Here is an 18,484-nt window from a genome sequence, read left to right on the forward strand (position 1 = left end):
TAGAAAATTACTCTCGAGTTTTAAAAGAAACAAAGTTACTTTCCCTTGTTTCATTCTTGTTCCAAGGAAGGGAACAACATGCTGCCTGTGTGAGAAAGCTCGGAAGACAATACATTTAAGAATAGATGTTACATGTTATTTTATCTCATCAGCTATTCATTCTTATCCCTGTTCTCATAGCTTACAGATCTTTATGAAACAGTTTCTTCTGCTGGAAGTAGATTTTGTGTTTAGATGTGTTTTTTTATCAGCTGGTTATCCTCAAGTTTATCGTTGCAAATCTTATTGATTGAACAAAATTGAACTTTGTCCAACAGTTGATGAGCTACATGGATAGAATTTTACCACCTAAGAACTCATACAGGCTTTTGATTGATTTCACTGTTGTTTTGACCTCTGTGTAGAGCTGAAACTTACAAGCAGTTTGGGTGTGTGAAATAAAAACATTCAAGGGCCCAGGTACATAATGCTTTCACTTGTTTCTACACCAAAAGAACAAATTCCTAAAAATATGTCTGTATTACTCAAAATATAAGTCTCTATTTCATCTGACCATGTTAACAACAAAAGTATTACCTTTATCTTACAGAAATGTTGGAATCCAACAATATAATAAATTTCAATGGACTAGCTAATAGCTCCAGTTACCATACTTTCCTCTTGGACGAAGAACGCGGTCGACTGTATGTTGGAGCAAAGGATCACATATTTTCTTTCAACCTGGTTAACATCAAGGAATATCAAAAGGTATGTTCATTCATGTTCTGTACAATGTAAATACATACCTTTAATGTTAAAGACTCCCTATCACTCAAGACTATGTTGTGCACTGTTGGAATTATATAGTAAGTGTTTGGATGTCAGGAATACTGTTACAACAAAAATATTTGCTGACTCTATGAAAAGAAATTTATAACGAGCCTGTGACCTTTGACTATATAATCTACAATATTTTTTTTCAGACTACAAAAAAGTAGTAAATGGTAAGTGAATAATCCAGCTATTTCCCAAACAAGACATACTTTCATGGCAACTGCTAAAAAAGCCAAACATCTATTATGACAGTTTATGGAGAAAGACCTTACTGCTCTGTATTTGTTTGCAGATAAAAGAAGCTATTTGGGAGTCCAAGTGTTGATTTTTCTTCTTTAACTCAAGCACATGTAGGCACTCTGCTTCTGCTGCTTTCAAGCCAAAATAATTCCAGTATTAATAAAAGACAAACAATTCCATAAAATATTGCCGTTCTTGATGGAGATTGTAATTTTCCGGTAAAAGTTGGTGACTAATTAAAAGCTGACAAGCAGTTTAGTGTCAGTCTTCTGCTAAATAAATAATTAAATTTTCCTTTATTTTAGTAAGACAAAATGCCAAGAAGGTAAACAATGGGATGGAGGTTTGATTTTTTTACATTAAGTATTTTGATGGCACATTTTAAAATCCAGAGAGTACCCTTTTATGAGAGATATATTACTTCAATACCCAGGGATTATTTTTTTTTTCTTAGTGTTCCTGACCTTTTGGCTGTTTAACTATTAGCTTCCTAAGATGATAGCAATAAATATCTTGTGTTTTCTGTTCAGAGGGAAGACAGGCTATTCATTTGTATTCTCTAAGGATAAGAGGATAAAAGGAAAACTGGCTATTTTCTTTTCTATTCTCTTTAGTGCAGCTATAAAGGAAACTAGCTATTTATTTGAATTCTCTGAGGGATCAATAGCTTAATGTGCAAAACATCTGGAATAATAAAGGAAAGAAGGTGTTTCCATTGCAGAAAACAGCTCTGTAGAATGGGAGTGATTGCAATTTACATACTTACATATTCAGATACTTTTAGAACGCTATTTGACTTTATATACAAATATTAAATAAAGAACTGTTGTCAGTAACGTGGAAATGTATGTTGGCAACAGACTTAGAGAATTTAGACTAGATTTAAGAATAGACAAAAGGCTTTAAGAGTTTGGGGATCTGTTTATTATAGACGGGAGAGCCATGTACGAAACTTCAATCAAAATTACAATGCAGCCAGTGCTGCCCTGGAGCTCAAACTTCACCAGTTGTTGCTTCTACCATGTAAGAAAACTCAGGTTTCTGTATAAATGCTGATGGCAACATCAAAACTCAAAAAGCCAAATTTTTCAGTGTATTAAAACCAGTTTGACTTAACTGTCTTTTAAACCAAATTAGAGGAGAGAGAATTACTGTGAGACTAAGGAAAAAGAACATCTGATTTGAAATACAGTGGTTTGAAAAATACTGAGATTTTTGCCCAAAACTTGAACTAAACTTGAACCGGTCGTTTTGGGATATCTGAGAAGTTTGGTTAATGTTTTTCAACCTAGTAAATTTAAATTTTCACATCTCTGCACATTTTAAGCTGAGAATAGCAACAGGAAGTAGTGGGAATCCTCTGAGAGAGAATGTGCTCATAAAATTTTCAACCTTATTTTATAGACTTACAATGTTTGATTGCTGTTTGGACTTCATTAAAACAATTTTGAATTTAAAAAATGTTGCAAACTGTATTTTCAAATATCATCTATAACATCTCCTTTGACCCCTTTCGTCCTCTACATTCCATCTTTTTTCTTTAATATTTTGCTTTTTGCTTTCTATTAACAAACTATATTGAACACCAAGACTGTAATCCAGACTTAAGGCCATTCATATTGCATTATCTGAGGCTCCCAAATGAATAGCCTGGCATTTTATGGGAAGATCATGTTTTATTCTATATGTAATTCCTAAAAGCTTTTCAAAGAAACATGAATAATTGACTGTGAGGGTCTTTGGATTTTCTCTGTATGAGGTGAGATCCATTTTCTGCTAAGCTAACACTACAGAAAACCTAGATTTAGGATTAGTTGTGTTAGGGTAGCTCTATAGGAACAGCATAAACATGTTTTGATGGTGTGATACTTTTCAAATACTATAGCTCCTTTTTTATTATTTAATTAACTGAACTAGTGAAAGAGTGAACTATTAGATACCCTAAAGAGGCAAACACCTCATTTCTGATGCTGACTCTAATGTGTGATTATATTTCTATTACATGAGATTTAAAAGATTAAAGAAACACTTAATGGAGAGTCAACCTTCTTATCATTAGGACTGAAGATTCACAGCTGAAATTCACAATGCAGACAGTATTTCAAGATTGTTTTTTCTGTGACACCTATTATCCCAATATTTCATTTCTTTGTTGTCAAATTTTAAGAAAGAAAAGGAAATAAGGAAAAGAAGGGGGGGAAGATAAACTGGATAAAGGGACTAGTATTTGGCCTGCAATTTGTGAATGCTGAAGCATGAAATAACACAATGTGATTTTTGTTTTGTGTCTTTAGATTGTTTGGCCTGTATCACATTCCCGAAGGGATGAGTGCAAGTGGGCTGGAAAAGATATTGTGGTAAGTACAAATCTTTTTAGCATTTTTTTCCTTTTATAAAACATTGTAAATATTTTATTATGTCCCACTGTGTTAATTCTTGAAGTATTTTTCCTGCTCTGTAAGGTCACACTCTGATCATAACTTCAGTCTTGAGTTTTCTCAGTCCTCTTATATAGAAATTTTGTCTTCATGACCAAGGTTTTCAGTTTATAAATGGAAATCATGCAGATGAACTAGAATTTATCTACCAAAAAAAAAAAAAAAAACCACCAAAAAACAAAACAGTAAGAAAGAGAAGATAGAAGAAATAACAGAATAAGAGATATTGACCCTGGAATACTCATCTCCTGATGAGAAGGTACATAATATTCTGACCCATTTTTGCCCTGCTCCAGGTCCCAGTCCTCAAGGGAGTTCCAAGAAGTGCTTTCTCTTTGTAGCATCTCTCTGGAGCCAGTGGGTTCCCCAGAGCTCTTCCCTGCTTGGAGTTCACAGCAATATTGAGGTCAAAGTGGTTTTAACATTCTTCATCAGTTTTAGTGCCTCAGGAACGACACTGCTACACTGGGCATCGTTTTCTGAACATTTTCCCTCATTCCTCTGTACATCATATTCCCTGTATTTATGAAGTAAGAGAGACATAGCCAGTAGCCCCCAAACAGCAATCATTCCACACTGATAATAACTGTCTTCTTTATAGGAACAGTGTGGGAAATAGGGCTGAAGAAGGGGAAAAAAAGATAAAAAATACATGCATGCAATGAGCCAAACAAATACTTGCATAGCAAAGCCAAATGGGAAATCGTCGTGGCTGCCAAGGTATAAGTGAGAGTGGAACTTGGCCCCATGTGTATATGCTATTGGCCTGATTTTCAGAGATGATTCTGTAAAATATTCATAATGCCAACCATATGCCTCTAGAGAGCTCCATTTGAATAATTTCCTAGGTCATAATAAAAATAGTCTCATCAGTCTTTACCTAGGCCATAGAGGACAGTTGTCTTCAAAAAAAGCCATCTGGGAACAGTAGAGGTAGATTGGGTAAAAACTAAGAAATATGGGCTAAGCTAAATATGTGATGGGATAGCTCAAATGCCAGATACCTAGGCTATCTCATTACATAGAAATAATACATTTAAGTTAATCCATGCTCGTGTCCACAAATAATTTTCAGGAGTACTTTGCAAGGTAAGCCTAGAATATCTAGTATTCAAGGTTAAAAAAAAAGGGCTAGTGTTAAATATGTGAGCAAATTAACTAACCTTGCTACTTCATCTCATATGAAGTATTATGATATTCCATTAAGTAGATTTTTTCCATGGCTGGAGTAAAAACCTAGAAAACTAATAAGAGATTCAGTGCCTAGAATGAAAGTATATGCTTATCCTTTTTAAATAATTATTTTTAGAAATTCACCATAGTAAGAAAGAGTATGCTTTACACATTGCACTAAGCTGATTCTAATTCATCTTAGTTGTTTAAAATTGTAGAGACACACATTCTGGAGTAAGCTGGGAGGTTCAGGTCCCCATCCTTTGAGTGTGGTGAGCTTGAGAGGACTGCTTATACTGTAACTTCTATTCACCTCGATTCTTTTGCTTCCTGTGATACTAGGACAGCTACACCTGCTGCTCACGAGTAGAAGGTAAAGCCCACACCACATTGCACTGGAGTGTGTGACCCTGGTAGTAGATCCTGTAAGATTGTGTGGGGTGGTTTTTTTGGTTGTTTTTTTTTTTTTTAAACTCTAAAGTTCTCTAGAGGAGTAGGTGAGAAATGAAATAAACACATAGGTGAGATGTAATGTGGGTCCAGTTTTCAGTAGGCAACTAGAAAGAGGGAATACACAACTTGATGTGTTCAGAACATCATATTTTAATATTTACAGCTACCTGTTCTTGCCATAAAACAGTGCATTACAACATATTTAATGCAACTGCTTTAAGTCTAATTACAGATAATTAAAAAAAACTGATTATTCTTGCCTCCTTTAAGTCATCGTCAGTACCTTGGGAGTGTGAAATATAAAGGCCATAAAAATAACTCAGCAGACTCTTATTAGAGGGAACAAGAGAAAAAGAAGACAAATAAAGTGACATATAAACCAGGCTTGATTTAATACTGCTTTCAGCATGTACCACGTCTAAGATATTATATACTCCTCACTTGTGATAGTTCAAAACTTTCTACATGACAGTCTATACTTCTACATTGAGGTCTTTTTAAAAAAAACCCTCCTTTTAATTATTGATCTCCAGGGTAAGTCAGCGCTGAAAATGCAAGTCCCCACTAATGGGCCAGGTGCACTGCAGCAGCTGCAGCCCAAGCATAACCCCAGCCCTGCCCCACTGCTAACCTCAGCTATGACCTCTGAGATTTCCTCTCATAATTGTAAGAGGTAATTCAGCGTTGTTTTCACTCCTTCAGAGGGATTCCTTATCCTGATGCTGTCAGTCATGCCAGTCCCAGCACAGCAGGCTTGTGGCTCAGGAAGGTCCACACGGGATTTGAGGAGAGCAGCCAACAGGGCCTATTCCTGCTCTCCTGCTACCCCTTTGTTACTTAAACAGTCATTTTAATTTCTGTTTCCTAAAGGGCTTAGAATATATTAATTACTTAAGCTTTACTCACTGTTTAGGTAGATAGAACTTTTAAAGTGTGCTTTGGATCTTCTTCCATATGAGTAAGCTGAGAAGAGTTGCTGAAAGACCCCCACCTCAGCTATGCAGTACCTACTTAGAGCAGGACTTCTCTAAAGAAGGTTAACTGCTACACTTTCCCTCAAAATTATAGACTTTTTCCAATAAAATCATAATTACTGTCCCATGTAAGCACTTAGCATTACAATATATTTCCATTTCCTCAGTATAGAGTATTGCAAGCACCAAAGTAACATTGTTCATGAAAAATTAAAGTCTATAAATAATAAGTAAGAGACTTATGTAATTCAACTAAATGAGCAATTCTGTGAGGATTTCTTGCTATTCTGGACTTCAGTGTCTTATTTGATCTATTCTGGTTTCTGTAAGTCTTGTAAATATTTCTCATGATTCCTGGCCAGACCTTGGGAATGATCAAAGAAGACAAAGTCTCTACAGAATATTTCTCAGCTTTTATACTAAACTTACTGAACAGTCATACTGCTAGTCATATTTCTCACTAGTGAGCCTCAATATTTCATTTAAAAGTTGTACAGTCACCTGGGCCCCTACAAAAACACATGGCAAACTCTGCATTACATGTGGGTTAAATAATAGCTAACTGAAGGAAAAAGAAAAAAAAAAAGTGGCTGCAATTTCATTCTGACATTCCTAGGATATCATAAACCAGCAAAGCAAAGCTTGGGTGCTTTACAAAAGTTATCAGAAGCACTAATTAGCTTTGCAGGTAGTCATAGGGTAAGGATATGTTCCTAACGGGAAACCTCATTTAGTCCTTAAACGATTAATTAGCTTTAAAAATTTTGGCTGCTGTTTAGTTGATACATCTCTGCATTAGATTTGGCTGAGGCACTGTAGCAATAGTTCACAAATTACACAATTAATCAAGGAAATTCCTATTAAAGAGTACAATAGGTTTCTATGACATGAAAGCTTAAAAGATGTGTTTCTGAAGGGCACCTTAGGATGTTATTTTCAAGTGTGACTTGACTATCCAATTTATTTAGCCACTTTTAAAGATTCCAGGTCAAATTAAATTGTTGAAATAGTCCCTTCTGGCCTTGACATGTATAAATCTATAAAATTTCCGTAGGTACTTTAACAAAGTCACGTAGGAGAAGCTGCACGATGACAGACACTTACACACACTTAGCATACTGTAAGATACCAGCCTCTCCTTGGATGTTTCTGGTGAGAAATACACGTTGATGTACAAACAGATACAAAGAGTACCAAGTACTTTTACTTGGTACCAGCAAGTTTCTACATCTGCTCTGTCACATGAACATACACAGTTACATACATACAGGTCCAGAAAGAGTTACACTTTGTGTATACAGCTGAAGTGTACCAGCACATTTGCATGTGGGTAAGCACTGACTGTATTGTAATTTATAGGAGATAGACATCTACCTGGGCTATTTCATTGCAATTAAATTTTACCTAGTTATTATCTCTTACCTGATTCCAGCTGTGCGTAACTTTTTTGTGCTTAATAGTTCTCTTGACAGCAGTTTGGAATCATTTCAGATCAGAAACCTATTTCCAGTGACAAAGCAGCAAGGCTCTTTACACTGCACATATTTGATGACATAGCCATATTCTGTGCATGCTTCTTTGCATTCAAGTGTGGCTGGCACCTAATTATTCAATTTATTGTTCATGCAAGTAGAATCACATGACTGTAATTTAATTCACCATCTAATTTGTTACAATAATATTTAAAGCCAAAATGTTCACATGCCATCTTAGTTTGTGCTTCCTTTAAAGTTTTCTATCCCCTCCCTAAAATATAGGAAGGGAGGGGATGGATCTGTAGGCTTATGGATTCATCAGTGTGCAATTTGGAAAGAAAGAAAAAACAAAAAAACCCCAGAAAGTAAAAAGTGACTCGACAAGTGTCCCTCAGCCATATCTGGTGATACTTTGGAAAAACACAGCTAGTAATAATTGAACACTAGTCCCTTTAACTCATTTTATTACTGTTGTTGCCTTAGGGAAAACAGAGGAACATGGAGGGAGAAAGTGAAAGTAATTCTTTTCATCTGTTATTGTAAACAAAGATCTGAAGAGGGAATCTGAAAATTAAATATACAATGCTGGCTGAATCTAGAAAGCATGTTTCTAAATTCATCTGACAGGCACAACTTTTCCGGTCAAATTACCTCTGGCCCTTTGGGTGTGCCAAAGAGAAGTTCATTCCTTTTTGTCAGGGTTCTTCCTTTGGAGGACATCTACAGCCAAACGTCCAGCTTTTCTCCTACCAACCTTCATTGCCAGACCTTTTTCCTTTCTGGCTTCCTGTCTCCAGCATAGCAGTAAAATTCTTTAGCAAAGCCTAAAGACCCAGGATGCCCACCCAGCCTGAGGAAAAGACAAAGGTGAATGTCTCCTGTCCAGATGGGCTAAAATGAGTAAAAATCCAAAGAAACAGGTCTCAAATGAGTTTGGGGACAGAATTTACTCTCAGTATGACCTACTACAAGAGGAAAAGTGGTTTTTGTGACGTGTAAGACAAATAGTGCCAGAGCATATTCCTTCCTAGTCTATCAACTGTCCCAGTTAGTATCCTGTGTTTTTTAGCTCGAGGGCTGCTCACTCTTTCCTCTTGTCCATGTTCTTTAATGTGGACACAATTTCCTACCAAAGCATTCCTTACCATTGGGGGGAGATGAGAGTGAGACATTTGTAAGCAGTGTGCTGCTGCAATACTACTGCTTTGGAAAACTGCTGTGCATAGACTACAAACAAAGGAGAAACTCAGATGGGGCGGAAAAAACCCTCAAAACCTACAACCACTTCACTCAGAGGTGAACTGGGCTTGGTAAAAAAGGGGTTAAGGACATTGGAATCTTTCGAAGTCCTGTGGAGCTCTCAAACAGACCTTCCCCCCCAGGAACTTCTGGTTGTGCCAGCTCCAGTTCTTGGATGGACCCCCACAACACACCAGCATAAAGCCTTATTTATGGCTTATTGCAGATGTTGATCCTACAGCTTGTGTTCATTTAGGCATTTGCATATATTTCTTTCTATGAACTGACCAAGGCAAATCAGTTACTGTAAGGTAATAACTTGAGTCCTTACACAGAGGAAGAATTAAGTTGGCAGTTGTTCAGATTTTCATATTTTACCCATTTATGTATCATGGGAAGTCATTTAAGGCTTTCAGTATGGGGAACAAATTGATATAGATCAAGGAGAAAGCTAATTTTCCAATTTTGGGCTTATTTTTCTGTTATAGGTATGACTATAGAAATTTGCTTCTGAAGGAAATTTAATATTCAGCAATTTTAATGCTGTCTTGCAGAAATTTTTTCTTCGTTGCTTTGGAAATACAAAGTCAGAGTTAGAAAAGGGGAAGTAAAGGAGAAATGAAGGAAAAATAATTCCCAAAATTACGGGGTTTAATTTTCTATCAATATGTGTTCCTCATGAGCCCTCATTTGGCCTTGGCAAAGTCTGAGAATTATTTATGGCTGAGTTTCCAGCTATTGCTGTTTCAAAATGTTGTTGGGTAATTCCATGTTATAATTTACTGCACCCCAAGATGGACAGAGTAAATTTATTCTTCATACATTTCTTTCCAGAAAAACACATTAACTGGATGACTGGTAGAAATGATAGATATGTTTAGTCCCTAGTTTTTTTCAGGGCTTCAGTCTGAAGCTCATGAAGTTAAAAAAAAACCTTTTCTTTGGTGCCAGTCACATTTTACTTTTTTTTTCCCCTAGATTTGCTTCACATTGTGTCTATTCTCTTTGTGATTATCTATTGTTTTAATAAAAGCTAATTTTAAAATTAAGGATAGGTCTGCTCTGAAAGATCACATATCACAGTTCCTCTGTTCATCTATACTCGAGATGTGGTCACTATATCTCTATTAATTTAGGCCACAAATAATTTTTTCTGTAGTTCTGTTACTTACATACACTGAAAATATGTCTACTTAATTTCTCCCTGCTGCACACGAGTTAAAATATTGTCTTTTTTTCTTTTGTAGTAACTAAGAGAACTAAAGGGAAAATAACCTAGGAAATAACCTAGGAAAATAAAATAACCTAGGAATATAGGTTATTTTATAATTTTATATTTTAATATTTTAGGAATAACCTAAAATAACCTAGGAAATAATATGCAATTTTTTCTCTTCCATTCTTGATTGTTTGTTGTTATTCTGACTGAGTGGTGGAATCTCTGTTGGATTAAGTAATCTATTCATGTCTTGTTCCCTTAGGTAATTCCTTTCTGATTAACATTTTCCAAAACCTTTAGGTTACTATACATGTATCATGAATACATATATAGACAGAGAAAAAAAATCCAACCAACAAAAAGATAACAACATGCCCCCCAAAACCATTCAACAAACTCACATTTCAGCAATTTCACTTGGGTGCCAAATTTTTACTGAGTGGTAATTGTAAGCTTCTGCCACTTACTGTTTCTCTGGTTTAGCATCTCTGTCATGTCACAGCAGTTTAATATCCCCACAGAAATTTCCAGCTTCCCACAGTAAGACATGTGTAACCTCCTAGAGTAGCTTACACAGTGTATTTATTTACAGCCACACACACTGCTAAGCAACTGCCCCTTGGAGATGCCACAGTCTTTTGCTTCCTTTCAACACTTCATAGTTTTACCTTCACTTTTGACTCACGAGTTTGGAGTATACTTATCTGAGGTGGCTATGAGTGGAAGTCATAAGAGGATATGCCTGTACTATGCTGAAAAAAGGCAAGCTGACTGATCTGGAGCCTGAGCATCTTATGTGCCTGTAACAGGCTTGGCAACTCGTTTGTCTGAAATACTCCACCCAATTAGCAGGTGTTGATCCAATTCGGAAAGGCAGGGTGCAATCTGATTTCTCCAGGAGACAGGTGATTACTCCACCCAGATGGAAGAGATAGATGAGAGACACTCCTTAGATCTAGGCTGTGGTTGCAACTTAAATTGCTGCTGGGCTTGGTGAGACTGCCTGAGCTGAAACCCAACACTAGTGTACATTTCTTTGCTAATAAAGCCTGCTCATATTGTGGGGGAAGTTTACTCTGTAGAACAAAATAGTTTTTAAAAAAGTTAAGGTCAGAAAAGAGCTGGCTTCTGCTTGACCTCAAGGCTTCCCAATATTTTGAGTTATTTCTTAAGTACTCTTCTGTTCCTAGAAAAAATTATTTTGTGCTGTAGGAAATGCATACTGCTGAAAAACAACAATTCAAAATAAAGGAAGCTTGCTAGAACTTATGGAAAGGTTTAATATGCAACAGTCATCTCTGCCTGCAAAACCTAAAAACCCACTTGTTTGCTGGACTGCATCTGCAGAAGACTTTGGTTTGTCTTGTTAACTGTGCATTAACCAGATGAACAAAAATATGACATAGTCATTAAATCAGGTATTTTGTGCTGCAGCCTTTTTGTGGCATCCCTCTAGCTGTTCACATGTCTGGAAAATTTATTATATGCATCTTCTGAATGAAGATTTCAGGGCTTGAAACATGTTTTGTTGTTTGAACATACTGAATGCAGAAAAAATTGTGGAAATTTAACTTCCAAAGATCACTAGGTCAAATGGTTAGTGCTAATGACAAAGATTTAGAGGTCCGATGTGTCAAGGGAGGCATCTTCAAAGCATGGCTTCTAATGACTTCTTTAAATGGCTTCTGGATTAAGATTGTTTTCAGAACAGACCCCAGGGAATATCCCACCCAGCTCAGCTACCTCCATGCTTAGCCTCAGTGGTAAACCCTGGGCCAAATGACCAAATACCAGTAATGACCCAGATTTGCAAGTGGGTAGGTGGGCAGGCAGGGAGACATCTTGTGTTTTGCCCTCACTAACACGAAGGCAGAACCAGAGAAGCTTTCCATCTGCTGTGCAAGTGTACTGACAGTACAACTGTTTGCTAATATGGCTTGCAGTTTTGTGGCTTGAAGGAATCAGGATATATTTGCACCTTTTTTTGCTGGCTTTTTTAAATCATCTGCTTTCTTGCCTTCTTTTTTCTTGTCTTGATGCTTTAATGGTTTAAATTCACGCAGACATCCTGCAACTTGAGTAAATTATACACTTTAAATATTCTCAAGAACTCTTGTCATATCAAAAAATCAGACAGGTAACAGGCATAACTTAATTGGAAAGATAACTGGAAGCACAGTAAGCTGTACTATGCAACCAAAAATTTCTTATCAACCCTTATCAGTCTGAAGTTTCACAGGGCATATCTTGTCAGCAGAGGAAAATTTAGGTATGAAACTAATCAATGGTTCCTGTGCAATGCTGGCAGTGGTCACCATGCCTAGGAATAGAGTCACTTATGACATCTTCAAAGGAGTCAGATCCCCCAAATGACAATACCATATAATCCTGTGATTCTGTAGATCCTGTAGATCCTGTAGATCACAATCCAGCATAAGGGCCACTGAATCTGGGGATCTGTCAGCTTTGAAAAATTAGGCATATTCTTGGTTTGTATTGGATTTGCATGTGTGTGTGTGATGAAATGCACACTGCTTGTAAGGCTTTGACAAATGGGGGATGTAACCACCAAGAAGTAAGGTAATAGAAACCCCTTTCTGTAACACAGACCCCAACACTTCAACTTGCTTCACTCAGCACTGCAGACTAGCTTTTCAGAGGGTAAGACTATAAAACATTGATCCTGCTAATTGCAAGGTACAATGATGATAAAAAGGGGATGTAAATGATGGTATTGATCCCAGCTGCAAGGGGTAAACAGTCATAAATCACAGTTTGCAAATGTTTCCACGCCAGCTGTCCTCCCCCACTCTAAAATCATGCACCTGCCTATACAGGTTCAGCTGGAAGGTTATCTCATGGAGTAGAGGTGCCAGGGAGGATTTCCCCACCCATTAGGGCCTGCACACAGCTTCCAGTACCTGGGGACTTTCCTTTTTCCTGCCCATATTAACACAGTAGCTCTGCAGCACTGTTGCCAACCAGCCTACTCCAATAAAATAAAATTTTAAAAGACCGTTTCATTTTAACAGGACCCAAAGAATTTGCTTTGTTCAATGCTTATTCTGGGTCTGGTGAGGCAGACTCTGCGCTTGGACCAATATTTTTCCAAATGTTACTGTAGTAAAAAGAGGGACACAGCAATAATTTTTAAATAATGTTACTGCATTTTACGAAATCTTGCACCCAAACAGCAGGAGCTGTGAAAGCACACACGATGCAGAGCTCACCCCGAAGAGGCTTCCTCGCCCATGCTTACTGACATGCTGAAGTCTTTGCCGGGTCTAGCTGAGAATCCATCATCTGTGTACATGGCAATCACACATATATTTATTGCACTAACACTTCAGAAATATTTTCCTTGAAACAATGCTGCTCCATGCTGAAAAAGATATCTGCCAGTACTGACTGAACTGATGGCAGCCAGCAGTAGCCCACCAGAAAAAGAAAGAAGTTAAAAAGCTCCCTGATAAACCCGGAACATCTTTCAGCAGTGTGATAAACTTGAATGACAGCAGTAATATCAGGGATTACTTATTTTCCATGGATATCCCTGACCTCATCGCTTGAAAATTCAACTAATGGGACAGAAGAAGGAAAAAAAAAGTAAACATAATAATTAACCTCTTGCATGGGACTTCAAATGAAAGCTGTCCATCCATTTTGATTTAAGACACAAAACACGTATTTATTTTGCTTGTCCAGCTGTTAGATGATAGTTCTAAATTCCCTTGTCCATCCGGTTTAGACAAAATCTTATGATATTTTAATCACTTGGCTATGTGGAAAGGCTGATATAAAGGAAGAATGCATTGCTGGGTCTGATGCTTATCTGGATTAAATCAGCAGAAAACTGTTGAAGCTAATGATAATGTAAAGGATCATTTAGTCTTCTACTTACTGCCCTACATAATCTGGCCACTTGCATTTGCTGTAATATCTAAGAAGCAGTATGGACATCAATGTTGGTTTAAAATAAATGAAACCACTTTCTTAAAATATGGAGAAACATCTGGATATTAGTTAGTCACAGGGACTTACCCTTCAACTTAAAAAGATGTCATTAAAAACTCTTTGCTGCGTTAGTAATCCAGATCGAAGGACATAAATTCCAGGCTTCTGGAGGAGAGATAATTACTGGAAACTCCTAAAACCCACCTAAATTCTGTTTTAATTTTCATACGTGGAGCAGATGTTTTGACAGATGGATGGACTTTATTTTTGTAACTGTCCGGGAAAAGTCTGCATAACACAGCCTAATCAGTGTTACATATCTTTACTGTTTGTTTTTCAATCTTTCTGCATTTGGCTCTTATTCTTTTGGTTGCAGGCATTTTCTTTGTAATTTATTTTGTCAGGCTAATCTCTCTCTGCATAAGCCCTTCTATCAACTTGATATATAAATATTAGAAAACTCTTAAAAAATAAATCTGTCTGTTTGGTTTGTAAGTCAGATACATTGATCTTCATATAGTGGGTGCCCTTCTGGAAAACCTAATTAACACTTTATCTCCTCTTCAAGACAGGCCCTCTGCCCTTATAGCTGGTACATAATATTTGGAATTAAAATTTTGAGTTAAGACACCTGTCCAGACACACTGGACCTCTTTTACTTTAATTCACACTCTGAATGTGACAGTCTAATAATTTCTTAAGTTGTTCTACAAGTAGGACTTTAGTGTAGCAGAATTTGCAGCTGAGTTGGTGCTGTGGCTGTGTTACCGTAGTATGATGCAAACTCTTTTAGCCACTTTCATTTCAATAAATCATTAGCGTGGAACTGAGGATCTGAACCCCACAACTTCCTCAGAATTGTCTAGAGGAAGTGTAAACATGTTCATTGTACGTGGAGTTCAATCCTTTTTCCCACTCAGGAATGCCCAGTGAATTTCTGGGGCGTGTTCCCTCCAGGTGGCCAAACGTACCTTTAACTTCCAGACCCAAGGTAGAATGGCTTCAACTGGATGCCCTGGTGCACTTATACACCAAACTAGCCCCAGGAAAGCCTGTAGGAGCTGCTTGGGCTTTGGTGAAGGTTATGGTCCACATTCCTTCAAACAGAGAAACAAACTGGGTTGTGCTCAAGGTTTGTGGTGACTGCTGCAGCTACTGCACGTCACCATTCCTTTGGCTATGCTTTGTAGGTTGGCAATTCTGCCATCACAACTGTTTGCAGACACAGATCCAGCAGTTATATACATAAAAAAGTAGCTATCTAAAGAAGTTCTCTGTGTCAGAAAAGAGAGAGGAAGACCTTGCAGGCTGTGCTAGAAGGTCTCAGACATGATGTAGGGATTTAGTTGCTTGGATTTTCAGATAGAGGCACTTCTGTACAAGGCCAAAGGCAGAACCTAAAGCTCTTGTGCAAACCTTAGAGCATTTATTGAAATATAAATGAGGATTAATCCTCTCCAGGGGTAGGCAAGATAAATTAATGGATATTTTGAGGACTGCAGTAACTCCCACGTGATGTACCTTGTTACAGTACCTAATTTTCCCTTTGAATATCTACTTCAATCAGTCTATGCCATATGCAAGCACTTACGCTTTCTGCTCTATGTATGTATATATAAACTCAAGCTTTAGGGCATAAACCAGTGGTTACCTTCATGTAGACAAGAAAAGTTTCCTAATATTAAACTATCCATTATAATGAAGATTATTAGGAGCAAGAATTTGTAATGATTCACTATGATGGTCCCAGTGCTCCTCTTCTTTAACGTTTATTTTCATAACCCATCCATGTAATACTTTCCTGCCTACAGAGAGATTTTTCAAACCTTGCATTCATTTTCATTCACATTATTCGGCTAAAAGTATTTAAACTCCCTCAACACCCTGCTCTCAAGTATGTAAAAAACCAATTTCCACCCAGAAAATAATTTTTTTTAAGTCTAATTTCTTTCTTCATCTGTTTTGCTTGACAAAGTACAATATCCAAAGGGTATGGATATGCCCAGAATATGTTCTCTTAAAACAACATCCCTTTCTTGGGGAAAGTAAAAATGGATACAAAAGCACTGGGCGGCCGCACAAGCAGACACAGTGTTTAAATTCCCTGAGAATTTGTTCCTTACAGCTTCTGCCTCTGGGTTACCTCCTCTTCCTCTGGTGGATGCTTTCCCCTGTCTGCCGTATTTTCTGAGATACTACATGCCTTTTGTTGTCTTTGTCTCCCTTTCAGTGCCTTACACTCTGCAGTCATACAGTGAAGTGCCTCGTCCTGCTGGCACAGACCTTCACACCAACAATATAGTGCTAGCCCGGGGGTCTGGAAGGGGAAGACTCTGCTGCCAAGTGGGACAAGCCCAGTTGGAGACACCCAAGTCATTCCAGGCCTCCAGCCAAGGGGGCTGGGGAGTTGCTTTGTAGTCGAGTTGACGTAGCCACCAGTGTCGGCACCAGCAGAGCTGCCTGCCGGGTTTCGTGAGTGATGGTGCCTGGATGCCACTAAAGGAGTCATCTTGTGAGGGCAGGAATGGGGAGACTGAGTGGGAATAGGAGTCAGTCACACAAGTCTTACATAGTGGCAGACCCAAACTGCGTTCAGGGCACACACATTTTCCATGATACCTTCTTTGTCATACTCATGTGCTGAGATTCAGAGTCTCTGCAAATTATTCTAAGCTGTTAAAGTTGGTTTATTACAGATTTGTGGGAAGCTATTTTGTCCCAGAGTCACATAAACCAGGAAAACCCAATATTCACCATCCCAAAGCAAACTCTTGCTAAGTTCAGAATATAAAAGGACGAGGTACAACATTTCGACACATAATGGGGTACCTGTGCAGCTGCACTTGAGCACAATTAGACAAAGGAAGGAGTCTGAGATGGAAATCCATGTGCCTGTTGGTATTGTTCCAGGGAGAATAGCATCGTCTCCTAGGCAGGGCAGAAACTTCACTTTGAACTTCCTGAGTTGACAAGGGCTTAAATCAGAACTGTAACTTTACTTTGATGTCATTTATTGTGGTTTAATACCCCTCTTTATTTATTTTTTTACTACCATGTAAAATATATAAAGAAACCTAATCTGGTAGAGCGGTGTATGAGAATTTACTGAATAGACCTTAATGGTTCCTTTATGCAGCTATAAAACAGAGGGGAGCTATAAGAGCAGTCTGAACTGGACTAGGAACCTTAAATGTTATATAAATTTATTTGTCATAGTCAAAGGTTTATTGCTGTAGGTATTTACCTTCCCCATTGTTTAACTAGGTTGTGTATTTCTCAGACAACTAATGTAAAAAACACCCTGTACAAGAGCTTGAAAGCAAGGATGAATAAGCTAAATCTGATTTTGAAATACCTTGTACATTTGGAGTCACTTTACTGATATTTTCTCATTACACTACTACCAATCCTCTGGATATTCAAATATGGCTATGATAGGGTTAATCCACCTTCTCCTATAGGCTGATCTGGAATAATTCAGTGAAGGTGGTGATAGAATTTTTCTTAATTTCATCCGCAAAAATCAAAGTAGACACCTGCCCCTAATCTAAGTAGGGTTTTTCCATCTCACTTTTAAAGCATTAGCTATCTAATACCTTCTTGCTGTATGTTACAGATAAGCAGCTGAACGATCTCAGTGGGTTGGAGAACGGTGTTAATAATGCCAAAGCTGTGTGTTTAGCCCCTGTCAGGGCCATTCACTGAGGAGTTGGACTTGATGATCCTTGTGGGTCCCTTCCAACTCAGAATATTCTGTGATTATGGGATTCTGAGTACATGTACAGTCACAGGTGGTGTATTGCTGTAAATCAGAATAATTCCTCTGAAATCAGCACAATTAATTCACACTGGCTGTGGATCCAGCCCATCTACTCACAGCATCTTGTATGTGGCCACCAGCCTCTAACACTTCATGTTCTTCAGGTAGGTAGTTTTAAAACTTTAATGAAGGGTAGTAGTAGACCATAAAGACATTTTTAAAATCATGATACATTAAACCTGACAAGGCAAAGCGCTGTCCTAGTGAAATTGTGTTATGTTTATATCTGGCCAGATACAACTCTTAAGTGAGAAACTTCTAATTTATTTAATAATGCACACACATCATTGCTCAATTTTAAATTATGTGGAGTCAAAGTCAGATGCTCTATCTGAAACACAGAATATCAGAATTTAGGAAAGGATCTATTTCAGTTTTGTTAATGTGACATGAATTTGGGGTATTTGCCCATTTTACTCTTGTAAGCATTGAATTATTAATACACTTTCATGGGTTTTCCATATTTCTTTTATTTAAAGCAGCAAAGAACAACAACATTAATAAAAATATATAAACATATTTTTTTTACAATTTATGCCAGATATTTGCTTAGTACTCTACCATATGACAGTGGAAAGCAGTCTGTGGATAAACATAATAAATGTATGCACATGCTTATACTTGTGTGTGGGAAGAGTAAGAATGGACCAGAAATTGTGTGTGTTTTTATTAAGAAAGGTCAGAAT

At 37.5% G+C, this 18,484-nt stretch overlaps 1 protein-coding gene across 2 annotated transcripts in view; it reads left to right on the top strand.

Annotated features, from left to right (window-relative positions):
- The window catches only part of SEMA3A (semaphorin 3A), a 238,064-nt gene that overhangs the window by 119,102 nt on the left and 100,478 nt on the right, over positions 1-18,484 (top strand). For both annotated transcript variants that reach the window (XM_042053628.1, XM_042053620.1), the window contains 2 exons: positions 590-747; positions 3,348-3,410. In XM_042053628.1, coding sequence (XP_041909562.1) covers positions 590-747; positions 3,348-3,410 — 221 coding nt within the window. The remainder of the gene's footprint in view (positions 1-589; positions 748-3,347; positions 3,411-18,484) is intronic.

Source organism: Corvus kubaryi, unplaced genomic scaffold, assembly GCF_017639235.1.
Source record: "Corvus kubaryi isolate FWS band 111438036 unplaced genomic scaffold, C.kubaryi_AGA036_p1.0 135, whole genome shotgun sequence".
In the NCBI taxonomy this organism is placed as follows: domain Eukaryota; kingdom Metazoa; phylum Chordata; class Aves; order Passeriformes; family Corvidae; genus Corvus; species Corvus kubaryi.